The following is an 18286-nucleotide window of genomic DNA, read 5'->3' on the forward strand; positions in this document are numbered from 1 at the left end:
AATACACTGGACGACTAAAAGTTTAGTCGTCTGGACGGGTAATCAAGACGGGACGACTTAAAAATTTTGTGTACATTGTGGTTTCGTATGGCCAGTTTCCTTGCAGTTTGAGCATCTCCGTGCCCTGTGTTTCTTCCTGGGTTTGTGTCCTCTCATCCTAGATAGCTCCAACCAAGATTGCCATCTTGATTTCTTCGGTCTCCCCCGACCACGCTTTAGTTCTGGAGGAAAGCATTCTCGTTCCTCAATATGTTGTGACACGATAGGATATATATTCTCTGAGTATCCTGCATACAGATAATTCTTTGAGTACAGTGGACATACAAGTGTGGAGATATGCAAACCAGCATGTATTCCAGCAGCTATAGCATGAGAGCAAGGTATTTTCTCCACTCCATAGACACCACAATCACACTTTGCATGTTCCAAATCAACCACACAGTCCATTTTGCCACCTTTGACAAAGAAATGCCATCCATCAATTGGTTCGACCGTCATCGTACCCGCTATCTCTTCTCGAACAGCAAGCAAGTATTCAACACCCCCGCTATGTTCAGTTGTGAGACTCAAAGCATCTTGTCTCCTTTTCCAATACCATTTTCCTAACTTCTGCCTTATGAACTCCAGCAGGAACGTAATCGGAAATCCTCTTGCTCGCTTCAGTGCGGAATTAATAGATTCAGCAATGTTGCTTGTTTTTATGTTGAACCTGTTCCCCTTACAATAAACCCTTGACCATAGCCTGACGTCGGCTTTCTCCAAATACGTTGCAAGTTCCGGGTTTGCACTCCGTATCTCAGCCATGTACCGGTCAAAATCGTAAACCGTGTGAGCATAAGCAGCCCCTTTCACCAAGTACATGAGATGTTTCCCTTTAAACTTTTTGACAATGTTATCTTGAAGGTGATAATAACATATTCCTCGGGTTGCCCAAGGAAACACCTTATCACACGCACTTTTAATGGCCTTGTGCCGGTCGGAGACTATCACCAGAGGCTTGTCATGAGATATACAACTAGCCAATTTTGTGAAAAACCATTCCCAAGAAGGTATATCTTCCTCATCCACGATCCCAAAAGCCAATGGGAATATCTGAAAATTGCCATCTTGTGCGGCTGCAACTAACATAGTTCCTCCATACTTTCCACTTAGGTGAGTTCCATCCACCACAATGACCCTTCTCTGATACTTAAAACCTTTGATAGAAGCTCCAAAAGAGAGAAATAGATACTTAAATCTTTTCATAGAATCAAGTTCTATCGCCGTGATAGAATCAGGATTTGCAATGGAGATTTGCTCAAGTTCTAAACATTGCCGCAGACGACTTAGCATTAAGTCGTCCCGAAGACTTAAAGGTAAGTCGTCTAAAGAGGTCACTTTTGCAATTGAAAAAGTCGTCTAAAGTCGTCAAGCTTTGTTTGTTAAAAAAAAAACTTCAGACGACTTATATATAAGTCGTCTACGAGAAACGGGCTAGTTTTGCATTTGACCGAATCGTGTCAGATCTTTGACTATTTCTGGACGACTTATAATTCAGTCGTCTCTGGGAAAGTTAAAATTTCAATATTTTATGAAAACTTGACGACTTACACGTAAGTCGTCCTAGGTTAGTTTTGTAATTGAAAAATAAAACTTGAAATTTAACTTTCTCCAGACGACTTAGATGAAAGTCGTCCAGCTAAACGACTTAATTTAAGGTCGTCCGGGATAAGCAAGGTTTGACCAGAAAATTGGGAAAAATTCTGGACGACTTTGCTTTCCCCGGACGACTTTAAATTAAGTCTTCTAGAGGGACGACTTTATATTAAGTCGTCTGGTTAAAGTTAAATTATGAAGTTTTATTTTTCAATTACAAAACTAACCTAGGACGACTTACACGTAAGTCGTCAAGTTTTCATAAAATATTGAAATTTTAACTTCCCCAGAGACGACTGAATTATAAGTCGTCCATAAATAGTCAAAGATCTGACACGATTCGGTCAAATGCAAAACTAGCCCGTTTCTCGTAGACGACGTATATATAAGTCGTCTGAAGTGTTTTTTTTTAACAAACAAAGCTGGACGACTTAATTTATGTCGTCCGTTTGAACAGAAGACTCATCAGTAAGTCTTCTACATACAGATGACTTACTAGTAAGTCTTCTACGCGAACAGATCTTGAAAAAAAATTCAAATTCGTACCTTAAACTAGGTGAGATGACTTCGTTTGCACACAGGGTCTTCTCCAACCACCCAGAACCTCAAACGAAAGCAACCGTAAGTCAAAACGAAAGAAATATGGCTCTGCAACCATAGCCCATATTTTGAATCAAAAGCTTGAGTTTTTTGGATGAATATAGAGAGAAAGTGAAAGAAATGTTGTTTTTAGTTCATAACAATTGAAACAGAGAGAGTGTAAAGAGATTTACGTGCATTAAAGGGCATTAAAAGCTCCAAACAGTTCGTACAAGGTTGTTGCCACTATTCATTGCAGTGGCAGTATTGTAAATACTTGAAGAAGATGAGGTTGAGACAGTAAAGAAGCCATTTTCGAAAAAAAAAAAAAAAAAATGTTAATGGCATTTTCGTAGATAAAGTGCAGGTGTGGGGTTAAAATCTCAAAAAAAAAAGGAGTCAAAAGAAAAGGTTAGTTTTCTGTTTGACTCCAAGTTTTGAGTCACTTTTGCAAAAAGCCCTTTTTTTATTTACTTTTATCTCAAATTCTAAAATATATTAAACAAAAATAATTGTCATAATAAACTATATATAAAATTCTAGATCGATTTTCATATATATATATATATATATATTATATATTAATGTTTAAACAAAACTAAATGTGGATGTGGACACCAAAGCGTGGATATCAGAATTATAAATTAGTTGTGTACATGGACATCTTAACAGAATTATAAACTAGTTGTGGACATGGACAATATTCCTTCGATTTCATTCATCATCTCGGGATCTAAATTCAACTCTAATCAAATTTACATCCATCCACATCATGGCAAAGCGCAAATTCCTTAGATCGGAAATCTCTGACATGCAAGATCTATTAATCTCCGACATAAGGTAAACGATTCTTCGATTTTTCTCTCCGCTCATATTCACAATATCATCTTTTTCTCATCTTGATTGAAGTTTAACTGCAAATAATTTATCAATTGGGCTGAAGAAGCCAAGTGCTTGTGTTGGAGATAATAGAGTTCGTGTCCACGTTTTATGGTATAATTTTAGTAACATGAGTCCATGTCCACATATTGTTGTATAGTTTCATGGAATCAAAACATAGAGTTTGTCCACGTTATCTACTATAAACACATTAACATCACATGTCTACACATTACTCATCACTCATCCACACATCACCCGTCCACAAATCACCCAACCACGCATCACTCATCCACAAATCACCCTTCCACAAGTGTCGTTTTCATTAAGGGCAAAATTATGCACAGTCTGTCGCTGGCCCACAACAAAGTGTGTCACATGTAAGAAGTGTCTATGAGTGTAATAGAAAGTCAAAAAGTGTACCTTAGTTTAATCAACTCATATTTAAATGATAAGATTAGATATTAAATGTAACATGACTTTTTAGGAATAGGTCCATTAGGTCCATTTTTTAAAAAATCACAAATGAATCAAGGTTGTGACTTCTGCTTTAATATATAAGATTGATTTGGTTTGAATATTTGGATTGAGAATCAATAGTTATTTTAAATATTGTTGGTGTTTTGAGTGTACTTTAGCTATTTTAGACATGTACTTTTGACTATATGTATATATTTATAAGTATTTTGAACAACTTAAAAGTATCTTATATATTTGATGTTTTTAATATATATTAAATCTAAAAATAATTAATATATATAGGTATATAAAACAATTTCGAATATAATCGGGTACCTGAAATACTTCGGTTTGGATCGGGTACGGTTTCGGTTCTCTAAATACCAAAATTTTGAACTCATTCGGATATTTAATCAATTTCGGTTCGGTTCGGTTCGATACTACTTTTTCGGATCGGGTTCGGTTCGATACTACTTTTTCGGATCGGGTTCGGTTCCGTTTTTCGGATTTGATTTTTTTCCCAGCCCTAACTAAAATATTGATATGGAAAAATAAAAATTAGAGATACAATTCATTTTGAAGACTAATAAAAAATAAATTTCTTTATATATAAAATTTATATATATCGTAGTTATTAATTTATGATTTCAATACGACTATATATTTAGTTAGGAGTTTTCTAAATATTATTATCTTATTATCTTATCGAATTATATCATACTTTAAACACTCCCAACTTGGAACAAAAAGAATTTATAAATTTATGGTATTTATTAATTTATGCGTGGGTGAAAGCATTTTGTGACAAGTTGGTATTAGCTTGATGTGGTGGGACTGTTGGTTATGTTCGGTTCTTGCTGTCATGGTATCTTCGTCTCAACCTAACTCGTTATTTGGGTTCGTCTTTGTGGTTTGTGTTCGATGTGAAGGTATCTAGCTACTACATCTTTCCTTGGTCCTCTGTGGATATGGAATATGGTTTCTAGACGAAGCAGTTGACATGTTCTTCAGTTCTTCTCTTGTGAGGAGGTGGGCAGTCTTTGTTATGTAGGTCACTTTGTTGTCTTGCGAGTGTCCGCGTGTAAGAGCTGGTGGTCTTCTTTGACGTTTTATCAAGTGGCGTTTCAAGTTCTTTGGCCTTGTACTTTAGATTTGGTGAGGGATTTTGGTCATGCAAGTTTTGGATGGATAGTAGCTGCTGGAGTTGTTGTAGATTTGACCTTGCGATTGTTTCTGATGTTGATGTTCTAGTTTGGCTTGGTGATGTTCCCTTCAGGGTTGGGATCGCTCAATACTTTTGCTCCTTAGTTCAGCTTTAGTGTTACATTGTTCTATGGAAAGGTGGTGAGTAATTATTGGATCATCAGTTCCAGCTCTAGCTCCATTGTCTCTCTATATATTATTTGTCTACTGTTTTAAAATCTATCGGTTTTTTTGGTTAGTATCATGTCTCCCTCTTTTGGGCTATTGTCTCTGGAGATTTATTCATGTTCCGCCGATTCATGTATTTCACCTTGTATCTTTTCAATGAATGAAATAAATTTCTGAGTTAAAAAAACTTTATAGATTTTTTATTGTACTTTTGGAACAATACTTAGGTTCACTCCCTATAGTGAATGTTTAAATTTACCTCATCTTTTATAACCAACCAAAATGTTATGTAAGATTAGTTAAAAAAAAGTAAAATTTTAAAATAAATGGCTGGAAAAAACAATGTCGGCGTTAGTGCCATCTGCAAAACCCGAAACTGTAAAACTCTAAAATCTAAACCTTAAACCCTAAACTTTAAACCCCAAATCCTAAACCCCAAACTCTATATCCTAAACTTTAAACCCTAAATCCTAAATCCTAAATCCTAAATCCTAAACCCTAAACTCTAAACACTAAACCCAAAACTCTAAACCATAAACCTTAAACCATAAATCAGAAGCTCTAAACTCTAAATCTTAAATCCTAAATTCTAAATCCAAAATTTTAAACCATAAACTAGAACCCTAATCAAGTGTTTTGGGTTTATGATTTAGGGTAGTGTTTAGGGTTTAGAGTTTAAGATTTAGGTTTAGGATTTGGAGTTTGAAGTTTAAGTTTTAGGTTTAGGATTTAGATTTTAGATTTTTAAAGTTTCGGGTTTTGCAGACGGTGTTAATGTCTGTGTTGTTTTTTTAGCTATTTATTTTTTGGTTTTATTACCATATTTAACTAATTGTACATGGTACTTTAGTTGGTTATAAAAAGTAAAGTAAATTTAACCATTCAACAAAAGGGTAAACCTAAGTATTATTCGTACTTTTATTGTAATTTTATGTTATTTATATAATAGATGTAAAAACGGTTTCAAAATACGTGTTTGGATTGAAAACTGATATATCAAATTGGTTCTACTAATAAAATATAAAATTTAAAACAATATTTAATTCTACGGTTTTCAACAAAACCAAATCAAAACCAACTTTCATTTTTTTTTTGAACTGATTCTCAACCAACTTTCATCTTAGTTACATTTTGTTTTTGTTTCTCCTTTTCGGTTGCAGTTTTTTTTACCAACCCTAGTTAAGCGTTGAAACATTGAATAGCAACCCTACGGAAAGTAGTGGCTGATCTCCTACGAAACGTAATGGCTGATCTTCTATAGAGAAATCAAATGTACGAGTTGTTTAAAAAAAAGAGAAATCAAATGTACGATACCATCCTTCGGTTAATATTTTATATGTTTCTTTTTCCTTTTTCTAAAATACCTCGATTGTCCAGTAAGATTCATTTCAGGATACCTTCTCGTAGGATATAGACTTGAGCAGTCAATGTACTCATCTATAAAATTAAGCTCAGTGTCTTATTATTAGCAGCTTACCTCTCCACAGAAATCTAATTCAAAAAGTATCTGCCGATGAGGAGTCTTATATTTCTCGCAATTTTATCTCTCTTGGCTTTAACCTTTCCCGTATCCATTGCTTCTGAACCAAGCCCCGTTCAAGACTTTTGTGTCGGCGTAAACACCCCATCCGATGGTGGTATGTACATTTTCTCCTAATCGTTTATACGCCCACCTTTCATTGGTTTCTCATTCTTATACTGTTTTGTTATTTGGTTATTATGTTCAGTGTTTGTTAACGGAAAGTTTTGCAAAGACCCAAAGCTCGCCACAGTAGACGACTTTTTTTTCACAGGGCTTGACAGGCAAAGAATCGCAACTAATGCGGTCGGAACAAATGTGACACCTGTCTTTGCTGATAACCTTCCTGGGCTCAACACCCTTGGAATAGCATTTGCTCGTGTAGATTATGCACCAAACGGGCTGATCCCACCTCATACCCATCCACGTGCTAGCGAGTTCTTGATTGTCCAAGAAGGATCGCTTTACGCGGGGTTTGTCTCGTCAGACCAAGACGGAAATCGTCTATTCTCCAAAATACTCAACAAGGGTGATCTAATTGTGTTTCCAGTAGGACTCATCCATTTCCATGTCAATGTGGGACGAGGCCCAGCAGTTGCATTCACTGCTTTTAATAGCCAAAACCCAGGTCTCATCACTATTGCTAAAACCGTGTTTGGGTCTAACCCGCGGATAAACCCAAATGCTCTTGCAAAAGCATTCCAGTTGGATCCTAGGATTGTCATGAGCCTACAGACCAAATTCTGATCATGGAATGAAAAATATTGAGCTTTTAACTGCTTTCGCTTTCTTTCCGTTGTCTGAATAAGGATCATGTATTCCATCACTGCATCAATGAAGTGACATAAAGTCATAATGTAATGCTTACAAAACTACGTCTCCTGTCCACTTCACGTGTCTTAATTTCCTATCTATCAAGATATGTAAAGAATGAAAACAAAAACGAAACAAATTTTTTTTTTTTTTGGTGTTAAACACAATTTTTTTTTAATGTTAAAAAGAAAATTCGTTTTTAATTTTAATAAACAAATTGTTTCCCACTTTTGAAAAAAAGGAACTAAAATAGGCCGCGCTCGGTTTTATAAATTCTTAGTTAGACCAAAATAATCTTTAATTTATATTGGAGTGATTAACACCACACATCATAATCATAGTTTGATTTTGATGACAACGTGTTAGATCCTTGTAGCAAACCACATCATCTTTTCGTTTTTAATAGTTAAATACATATAAATTAAACATTACATAATTCCATTACATATATATGTTTATAAAACAAAAATATTACCAAGATTTATTTATATTATTAGAAATTAGTTTGTATCCGTTCTTTAAATTTCAAACTATGACATGCCAAAAACTGGCATATGTTATAAAAAGAACTGGAATTTATTTGTATCGCAGGAATTTAAATAAGAGCAAAATTTTATACCCGTAGAAAGAAATAACACTGATACAGAGAGAGAATAGAATAGAAGTGTTTTTAGGTGTGCATTATAAACGAACGCAAACGTTAACTCTGCGATTCGAAATACAAATGGCAAAAATCGAGAAACTTCAGTTTCCGGCATTGGAAGTAACTGGGACAAACTACACGGCATGGGTTACAAACATGGAGCTTCATCTAGATTCCGAGGAAATACTCGGAACAATAAAAGATGGCAATATATCAATCTCTCATGAAAAGGCTAAGGCCGTAATATTTCTGAGAAGACATCTAGATGAAAATCTTACGCATGATTATGCGAGAACCAAAGATCCCTTAGATCTTTGGAAAGCTCTGAAGGAGAGGTTTGATAACCAAAGAAAAATTACTCTCCCCCATGCGCTTGATGAGTGGAAAAATCTACGATTTCAAGATTTTGAAAAAGTGGAAACGTACAAACTGGTGATGTGTTTACGGCACGATTTGCCGATTGTCATTTCAATGAGAAAGAATTCCCAACTCTAGGGGGAGACAATAAACAAGTAGGAAAAGAGATCAAATGGAGTGTACCATCGTTATTACACCTTGATCCTCCTACGAAACAGTCAGAACTAGAAGTTCGACGTATCATGCATTTACAAAATATAGCAAATCAGCTACCAGATGCATTTGCTGATACCAAAATGGTAACTAAATCACATATACCCGCTGCAAATACTCCTGCTCGTATTGAAATACCACAAAATGGTGGAACGGCAGTTGATACACGTGAATCAGGAACACGTTTAAAGCGCGGTAGACCTATTGGTTCAAAGGATAAACTTCCTAGAAAACGTAAGGAATGTGAAAAGCATGATACTCCCAAAATAGCGGAAAATATTTTGGAAGAAGCGAATTGTGAATCGAACGACAATATAGAGCATCATGAATCTGATGGAAATCACGAGATTTCTATCAATTACATCCATAATGGAAAGATATGGAACCGAAATGAGATGGATGATATTGATGACGTTTTCTCATACCTTTTAGCAAAGGAAATAAATGAAGAAAACGAAGATCCAGAACCAAAGTCTGTATATGAATGTCAAAAGAGACATGACTGGATAAAATGGAAAGATGCAATTCAAGTCGAATTAGATTCGCTTAACAAACGAAATGTATTCGGACCTATTGTGCTCACACCCAAAGATGTAAAACCAGTTGGGTACAAATGGGTATTTGTCCGAAAAAGAAATGAGAAAAACGAGATTACGAGATACAAAGCTCGTCTCGTAGCCCAAGGTTTCTCTCAAAGGCCAGGAATTGATTATGAGGAAACTTATTCTCCTGTTATGGACGCAATCACATTTAGATTCCTGATGAGCCTAGCGGCCAATGAAAATTTAGAAATGCGTCTCATGGATGTCGTTACGGCATATTTATATGGATCATTAGATACTGATATCTATATGAGAATCCCAGATGGATTTAAAATGCCAGAAATGTTAAGTTCCAGACCTAAAGAGTTATGTGCAATAAAATTGCAAAGGTCATTATATGGGTTAAAACAATCTGGACGAATGTGGTATAATCGTCTCAGCGAACACTTAACAAAAGAAGGATACACGAATGATCCTATATGCCCTTGTGTTTTCATAAAGAAAACAACATCCGGATTTGTGATAATCGCGGTGTACGTTGATGATCTTAATATTATTGGAACTCAAAACGTAATCCAAAAGGCATCAAACTATCTGAAAGGAGAATTTGAGATGAAAGATCTCGGGCAGACAAAATATTGTCTAGGATTACAAATTGAGCATTCTCAAAAGGGTATATTTGTACACCAGTCTACATATACCAAACGAGTATTGAAACGCTTTAACATGGATAAAGCATCTCCTCTTAGCACCCCGATGGTCGTTAGATCACTTAATGTTGAAAATGATCCGTTTCGACCATCTGAGGAAAATGAAGAAATACTTGGTCCTGAAACTCCATACTTAAGTGCAATTGGAGCTCTTATGTATCTTGCAAATTGTACTCGACCTGACATATCCTTTGCTGTTAATCTTTTAGCGAGATTCAGTTCGTCTCCTACACGAAGACATTGGAATGGAATTAAACATGTCTTTCGTTACCTTCAAGGAACAACTGATTTAGGCTTGTTTTATCCTAAAAGTTCAAAAGGTCAAATGATTGGTTTTGCAGATGCAGGTTATTTGTCAGATCCACACAAAGCTCGATCCCAGACAGGATATGTTTTTACAATTGGAGGCACCGCCATATCTTGGCGTTCTCAGAAGCAGACACTTGTTGCTACTTCTTCAAATCACGCCGAGATCATTGCACTCCATGAAGCAAGTAGAGAATGTGTATGGCTAAGATCAATAAGCCGACACATCTGTTCAAGCAGTGGGATTGACGAAAATGCGGAGCCAACTATTCTATATGAAGATAACGCGGCATGTGTTGCTCAAACGAAGGAAGGATATATCAAAAGCGATAGAACCAAACATATACCTCCGAAGTTCTTCTCATACACTCAAGAGCTCGAGAAGAATAAAGAGATTGAAATAAGATATGTTCGATCATGCGACAATGCAGCCGACCTCTTCACAAAATCACTCCCTACCTCGGTATTCAGAAAACACATCCATAACATTGGGATGCGCCATCAGAAGGATCTATGACTGTTCATTCGAGGGGGAGCTTACGTAGTTGTACTCTTTTTACCTTACTATGGTTTTTCCCATTGGGTTTTCCTGGAAAGGTTTTTAACGAGGCAACAAAGACGTTAAGCGAGAGCGGATAGTGACACCGGCCCCCAAGGGGGAGTGTTACGAAAGTAAACAAAAGCGGCCACCGTAATGTTTGAAATAATTAAAGATGTGGGTCCCGCTGCACTATTTGCACAGTAAATTTTCTTCTATATATACGAACGTTTGCGTTCGTTTATAATGCACACCTAAAAACACTTCTATTCTATTCTCTCTCTGTATCAGTGTTATTTCTTTCTACGGGTATAAAATTTTGCCCTTATTTAAATTCCTGCAATACAAATAAATTCCAGTTCTTTTTATAACACGTGGAATTTAAGATTTTGTACGATTTATAAAAAGTGGAAACGTACAAATAAATTCCAGTGCTGATAACGTGTTATTAAAAGAACTGGAATTTATTTGTATCGCAGGAATTTAAATAAGGGCAAAATTTTATATCCGTAGAAAGAAATAACACTGATACAGAGAGAGAATAGAATAGAAGTGTTTTTAGGTGTGCATTATAAACGAACGCAAACGTTCGTATATATAGAAGAAAATTTACTGTGCAAATAGTGCAGCGGGACCCACATCTTTAATTATTTCAAACATTACGGTGGCCGCTTTTGTTTACTTTCGTAACACTCCCCCTTGGGGGCCGGTGTCACTATCCGCTCTCGCTTAACGTCTTTGTTGCCTCGTTAAAAACCTTTCCAGGAAAACCCAATGGGAAAAACCATAGTAAGGTAAAAAGAGTACAACTACGTAAGCTCCCCCTCGAATGAACAGTCATAGATCCTTCTGATGGCGCATCCCAATGTTATGGATGTGTTTTCTGAATACCGAGGTAGGGAGTGATTTTGTGAAGAGGTCGGCTGCATTGTCGCATGATCGAACATATCTTATTTCAATCTCTTTATTCTTCTCGAGCTCTTGAGTGTATGAGAAGAACTTCGGAGGTATATGTTTGGTTCTATCGCTTTTGATATATCCTTCCTTCGTTTGAGCAACACATGCCGCGTTATCTTCATATAGAATAGTTGGCTCCGCATTTTTGTCAATCCCACTGCTTGAACAGATGTGTCGGCTTATTGATCTTAGCCATACACATTCTCTACTTGCTTCATGGAGTGCAATGATCTCGGCGTGATTTGAAGAAGTAGCAACAAGTGTCTGCTTCTGAGAACGCCAAGATATGGCGGTGCCTCCAATTGTAAAAACATATCCTGTCTGGGATCGAGCTTTGTGTGGATCTGACAAATAACCTGCATCTGCAAAACCAATCATTTGACCTTTTGAACTTTTAGGATAAAACAAGCCTAAATCAGTTGTTCCTTGAAGGTAACGAAAGACATGTTTAATTCCATTCCAATGTCTTCGTGTAGGAGACGAACTGAATCTCGCTAAAAGATTAACAGCAAAGGATATGTCAGGTAGAGTACAATTTGCAAGATACATAAGAGCTCCAATTGCACTTAAGTATGGAGTTTCAGGACCAAGTATTTCTTCATTTTCCTCAGATGGTCGAAACGGATCATTTTCAACATTAAGTGATCTAACGACCATCGGGGTGCTAAGAGGAGTTGCTTTATCCATGTTAAAGCGTTTCAATACTCGTTTGGTATATGTAGACTGGTGTACAAATATACCCTTTTGAGAATGCTCAATTTGTAATCCTAGACAATATTTTGTCTGCCCGAGATCTTTCATCTCAAATTCTCCTTTCAGATAGTTTGATGCCTTTTGGATTACGTTTTGAGTTCCAATAATATTAAGATCATCAACGTACACCGCGATTATCACAAATCCGGATGTTGTTTTCTTTATGAAAACACAAGGGCATATAGGATCATTCGTGTATCCTTCTTTTGTTAAGTGTTCGCTGAGACGATTATACCACATTCGTCCAGATTGTTTTAACCCATATAATGATCTTTGCAATTTTATTGCACATAACTCTTTAGGTCTGGAACTTAACATTTCTGGCATTTTAAATCCATCTGGGATTCTCATATAGATATCAGTATCTAATGATCCATATAAATATGCCGTAACGACATCCATGAGACGCATTTCTAAATTTTCATTGGCCGCTAGGCTCATCAGGAATCTAAATGTGATTGCGTCCATAACAGGAGAATAAGTTTCCTCATAATCAATTCCTGGCCTTTGAGAGAAACCTTGGGCTACGAGACGAGCTTTGTATCTCGTAATCTCGTTTTTCTCATTTCTTTTTCGGACAAATACCCATTTGTACCCAACTGGTTTTACATCTTTGGGTGTGAGCACAATAGGTCCGAATACATTTCGTTTGTTAAGCGAATCTAATTCGACTTGAATTGCATCTTTCCATTTTATCCAGTCATGTCTCTTTTGACATTCATATACAGACTTTGGTTCTGGATCTTCGTTTTCTTCATTTATTTCCTTTGCTAAAAGGTATGAGAAAACGTCATCAATATCATCCATCTCATTTCGTTTCCATATCTTTCCATTATGGATGTAATTGATAGAAATCTCGTGATTTCCATCAGATTCATGATGCTCTATATTGTCGTTCGATTCACAATTCGCTTCTTCCAAAATATTTTCCGCTATTTTGGGAGTATCATGCTTTTCACATTCCTTACGTTTTCTAGGAAGTTTATCCTTTGAACCAATAGGTCTACCGCGCTTTAAACGTGTTCCTGATTCACGTGTATCAACTGCCGTCCACCATTTTGTGGTATTTCAATACGAGCAGGAGTATTTGCAGCGGGTATATGTGATTTAGTTACCATTTTGGTATCAGCAAATGCATCTGGTAGCTGATTTGCTATATTTTGTAAATGCATGATACGTCGAACTTCTAGTTCTGACTGTTTCGTAGGAGGATCAAGGTGTAATAACGATGGTACACTCCATTTGATCTCTTTTCCTACTTGTTTATTGTCTCCCCCTAGAGTTGGGAATTCTTTCTCATTGAAATGACAATCGGCAAATCGTGCCGTAAACACATCACCAGTTTGTGGTTCTAGGTATCTTATTATTGATGGAGAATCATAGCCAATATATATTCCCAACCGTCTTTGCGGTCCCATCTTTGTACGTTGCGGTGGTGCTATTGGAATATAAACCGCACAACCAAAGATTTTTAGATGAGAGATATTTGGTTCTTTTCCAAATGCTAACTGTAATGGGGAATATCTATGGTATGCACTTGGTCTTATCCGAATTAGTGCTTCTGCATGCAAAATAGCATGTCCCCATACAGATGTTGGGAGTTTTGATCTCATGATCAATGGCCTTGCAATTAGTTGCAGCCGTTTAATTAATGATTCTGCCAAACCATTTTGTGTATGAACATGAGCAACAGAATGCTCTACTTCAATCCCTGATACCATACAATAATCATTAAAAGCTTGGGATGTGAATTCACCAGCGTTATCTAATCTAACTCTTTTAATTGGATAATCTGAGAACTGTGCTCTTAATTTGATTATCTGAGTTAGAAATCTCGCAAATGCCATATTTCGAGATGATAACAAACAAACATGTGACCATCTACTCGATGCATCGATTAATACCATAAAGTAGTAGAATGGTCCACACGGTGGATGTATTGGTCCACAAATATCACCTTGGATTCTTTCCAAAAACTGTGGTGATTCTTTGTCAATTTTGGTTGGTGATGGTCTTATGATTAATTTCCCAAGAGCACACGCATCACATGTCATTTTATTACTTTGGTATATATCTTGGGTTTTTATTGAATGACCATGTGAGCTTTCAATGATTTTTCGCATCATTGTAGTGCCTGGATGACCAAGGCGATCATGCCATAATGTAACATCTTCTGGATTTCTTTTTATCACAAGATGTGATTCTATAGCATCAATATAAGTGATGCAATCCAGAAGGAAGTTCTGGAAATTTTTCCAGTACAAGGCCTTTGCCTGATTTTTCAGAAGTTATATACAAATACTTCTTTCCATTCTCAGTTGCAGACTGAGTGTTATACCCTTGACGGTATATATCTTTGAAACTCAACAAATTTCTCTTAGAATTTGGAGAATATAAGGCATTATCTATGGAAAACTTTGTTCCATTAGGCAACATAAAGTTCGCCTTGCCAATTCCTTCGATCAGGTCTGTAGGACCTGATATTGTGTTTATAGTCATTTTTACTGACTTTAAAGTAGAGAAATATCTCTTATCCTTCAGTATAGTGTGCGTTGTGCCACTATCTGGTATGCAAACTTCTCTACCAATTTGTTTAGTTGTTGTTCCATTTGCTTTCTTATCCATTTCTGTAACACACAGTTAATATCAATAAAGAAAAAAACTTTCATAAGTAAACATATTATTCATCAATAACAAGTACACAATAATTATACATTAGATATTTTGAAATACAACATTATTTTGAAAGTGAAATACATAATATTTTATGGCATCACTAGGCATTATTAAGCTTGATCAGAACAATCACTTCAAATATTTTGATGAGTGGCCTCGTCGAAATCTCCCATAAAGTCAGAGGATTCGAGGTATGTCGATGTTGTACCCACAAGGTGTTCATTGAGATTTACTTCCTTTGCCTTGCCTTTAATAGATTCTTGGTACAATTGGCATAGATGCCGAGGAGTTCGACATACTTGAGACCAGTGTCCCTTCGATCCACATCTGTAACAGACGTTCTCATTTTTATGAGTAGGGTTTTCTTGGGTTTCTTTTCCTTTTACCCGATCAGATCGATTCCATGTGTTGGATCCCCTTCCTCTTGGGTTGTTACTCCTTTCATGGTTGCGGTTAAATCGATAACCACGACCACGACCAAAACCACGATTGTGACCACGGCCACGACCACGCCCACGATAGGAATAATTTCCTTTTTCCGGATTTTTTATATCCGTTGCATTTACCTCAGGAAATGCTTTGGTTCCCGTGGGTCGGGCATTGTGGTTTTTAATGAGGAGTTCATTATTTCTCTCCGCTATTATAAGCGCCACAGCGAGTTCAGAGAACCTCGTATACCCACAATTTCTATATTGTTCTTGTAGAACATAATGATTTTTGTGGAACGTCTGGTAAGTTTTCTCGAGCATTTCCGCTTCCGAGACAGGCTTACCGCAATAATCTAATTGCGCCGCTATTCTCAATATAGCGGAATTGTACGTTTCCACTTTTTCCACTCGTGCTGATAACGTGTTATAAAAAGAACTGGAATTTATTTGTATTGCAGGAATTTAAATAAGGGCAAAATTTTATACCCGTAGAAAGAAATAACACTGATACAGAGAGAGAATAGAATAGAAGTGTTTTTAGGTGTGCATTATAAACGAACGCAAAACGTTCGTATATATAGAAGAAAATTTACTGTGCAAATAGTGCAGCGGGACCCACATCTTTAATTATTTCAAACATTACGGTGGCCGCTTTTGTTTACTTTCGTAACACTCCCCCTTGGGGGCCGGTGTCACTATCCGCTCTCACTTAACGTCTTTGTTGCCTCGTTAAAAAACCTTTCCAGGAAAACCCAATGGGAAAAACCATAGTAAGGTAAAAAGAGTACAACTACGTAAGCTCCCCCTCGAATGAACAGTCATAGATCCTTCTGATGGCGCATCCCAATGTTATGGATGTGTTTTCTGAATACCGAGGTAGGGAGTGATTTTGTGAAGAGGTCGGCTGCATTGTCGCATGATCGAACATATCTTATTTCAATCTCTTTATTCTTCTCGAGCTCTTGAGTGTATGAGAAGAACTTCGGAGGTATATGTTTGGTTCTATCGCTTTTGATATATCCTTCCTTCGTTTGAGCAACACATGCCGCGTTATCTTCATATAGAATAGTTGGCTCCGCATTTTCGTCAATCCCACTGCTTGAACAGATGTGTCGGCTTATTGATCTTAGCCATACACATTCTCTACTTGCTTCATGGAGTGCAATGATCTCGGCGTGATTTGAAGAAGTAGCAACAAGTGTCTGCTTCTGAGAACGCCAAGATATGGCGGTGCCTCCAATTGTAAAAACATATCCTGTCTGGGATCGAGCTTTGTGTGGATCTGACAAATAACCTGCATCTGCAAAACCAATCATTTGACCTTTTGAACTTTTAGGATAAAACAAGCCTAAATCAGTTGTTCCTTGAAGGTAACGAAAGACATGTTTAATTCCATTCCAATGTCTTCGTGTAGGAGACGAACTGAATCTCGCTAAAAGATTAACAGCAAAGGATATGTCAGGTCGAGTACAATTTGCAAGATACATAAGAGCTCCAATTGCACTTAAGTATGGAGTTTCAGGACCAAGTATTTCTTCATTTTCCTCAGATGGTCGAAACGGATCATTTTCAACATTAAGTGATCTAACGACCATCGGGGTGCTAAGAGGAGTTGCTTTATCCATGTTAAAGCGTTTCAATACTCGTTTGGTATATGTAGACTGGTGTACAAATATACCCTTTGAGAATGCTCAATTTGTAATCCTAGACAATATTTTGTCTGCCCGAGATCTTTCATCTCAAATTCTCCTTTCAGATAGTTTGATGCCTTTTGGATTTCGTTTTGAGTTCCAATAATATTAAGATCATCAACGTACACCGCGATTATCACAAATCCGGATGTTGTTTTCTTTATGAAAACACAAGGGCATATAGGATCATTCGTGTATCCTTCTTTTGTTAAGTGTTCGCTGAGACGATTATACCACATTCGTCCAGATTGTTTTAACCCATATAATGATCTTTGCAATTTTATTGCACATAACTCTTTAGGTCTGGAACTTAACATTTCTGGCATTTTAAATCCATCTGGGATTCTCATATAGATATCAGTATCTAATGATCCATATAAATATGCCGTAACGACATCCATGAGACGCATTTCTAAATTTTCATTGGCCGCTAGGCTCATCAGGAATCTAAATGTGATTGCGTCCATAACAGGAGAATAAGTTTCCTCATAATCAATTCCTGGCCTTTGAGAGAAACCTTGGGCTACGAGACGAGCTTTGTATCTCGTAATCTCGTTTTTCTCATTTCTTTTTCGGACAAATACCCATTTGTACCCAACTGGTTTTACATCTTTGGGTGTGAGCACAATAGGTCCGAATACATTTCGTTTGTTAAGCGAATCTAATTCGACTTGAATTGCATCTTTCCATTTTATCCAGTCATGTCTCTTTTGACATTCATATACAGACTTTGGTTCTGGATCTTCGTTTTCTTCATTTATTTCCTTTGCTAAAAGGTATGAGAAAACGTCATCAATATCATCCATCTCATTTCGTTTCCATATCTTTCCATTATGGATGTAATTGATAGAAATCTCGTGATTTCCATCAGATTCATGATGCTCTATATTGTCGTTCGATTCACAATTCGCTTCTTCCAAAATATTTTCCGCTATTTTGGGAGTATCATGCTTTTCACATTCCTTACGTTTTCTAGGAAGTTTATCCTTTGAACCAATAGGTCTACCGCGCTTTAAACGTGTTCCTGATTCACGTGTATCAACTGCCGTTCCACCATTTTGTGGTATTTCAATACGAGCAGGAGTATTTGCAGCGGGTATATGTGATTTAGTTACCATTTTGGTATCAGCAAATGCATCTGGTAGCTGATTTGCTATATTTTGTAAATGCATGATACGTCGAACTTCTAGTTCTGACTGTTTCGTAGGAGGATCAAG

The 18286-nt window shown here is 36.7% G+C and overlaps 1 protein-coding gene across 1 annotated transcript; it reads left to right on the forward strand.

The window, feature by feature from the left end:
• The first annotated feature begins 3912 nt into the window (after window positions 1-3912).
• On the forward strand, window positions 3913-7791 carry LOC106423027 (germin-like protein subfamily 1 member 11). The gene is made up of 2 exons (XM_013863810.3): window positions 3913-6560; window positions 6651-7791. Exons 1-2 carry the CDS (start codon window positions 6437-6439, stop codon window positions 7187-7189), a joined length of 663 nt encoding a protein of 220 aa, XP_013719264.2. The 5' UTR covers window positions 3913-6436; the 3' UTR covers window positions 7190-7791.
• The last annotated feature ends 10495 nt before the right edge of the window (window positions 7792-18286 follow it).

Source organism: Brassica napus, chromosome C6 (genome assembly GCF_020379485.1).
Source record: "Brassica napus cultivar Da-Ae chromosome C6, Da-Ae, whole genome shotgun sequence".
NCBI lineage: Eukaryota > Viridiplantae > Streptophyta > Magnoliopsida > Brassicales > Brassicaceae > Brassica > Brassica napus.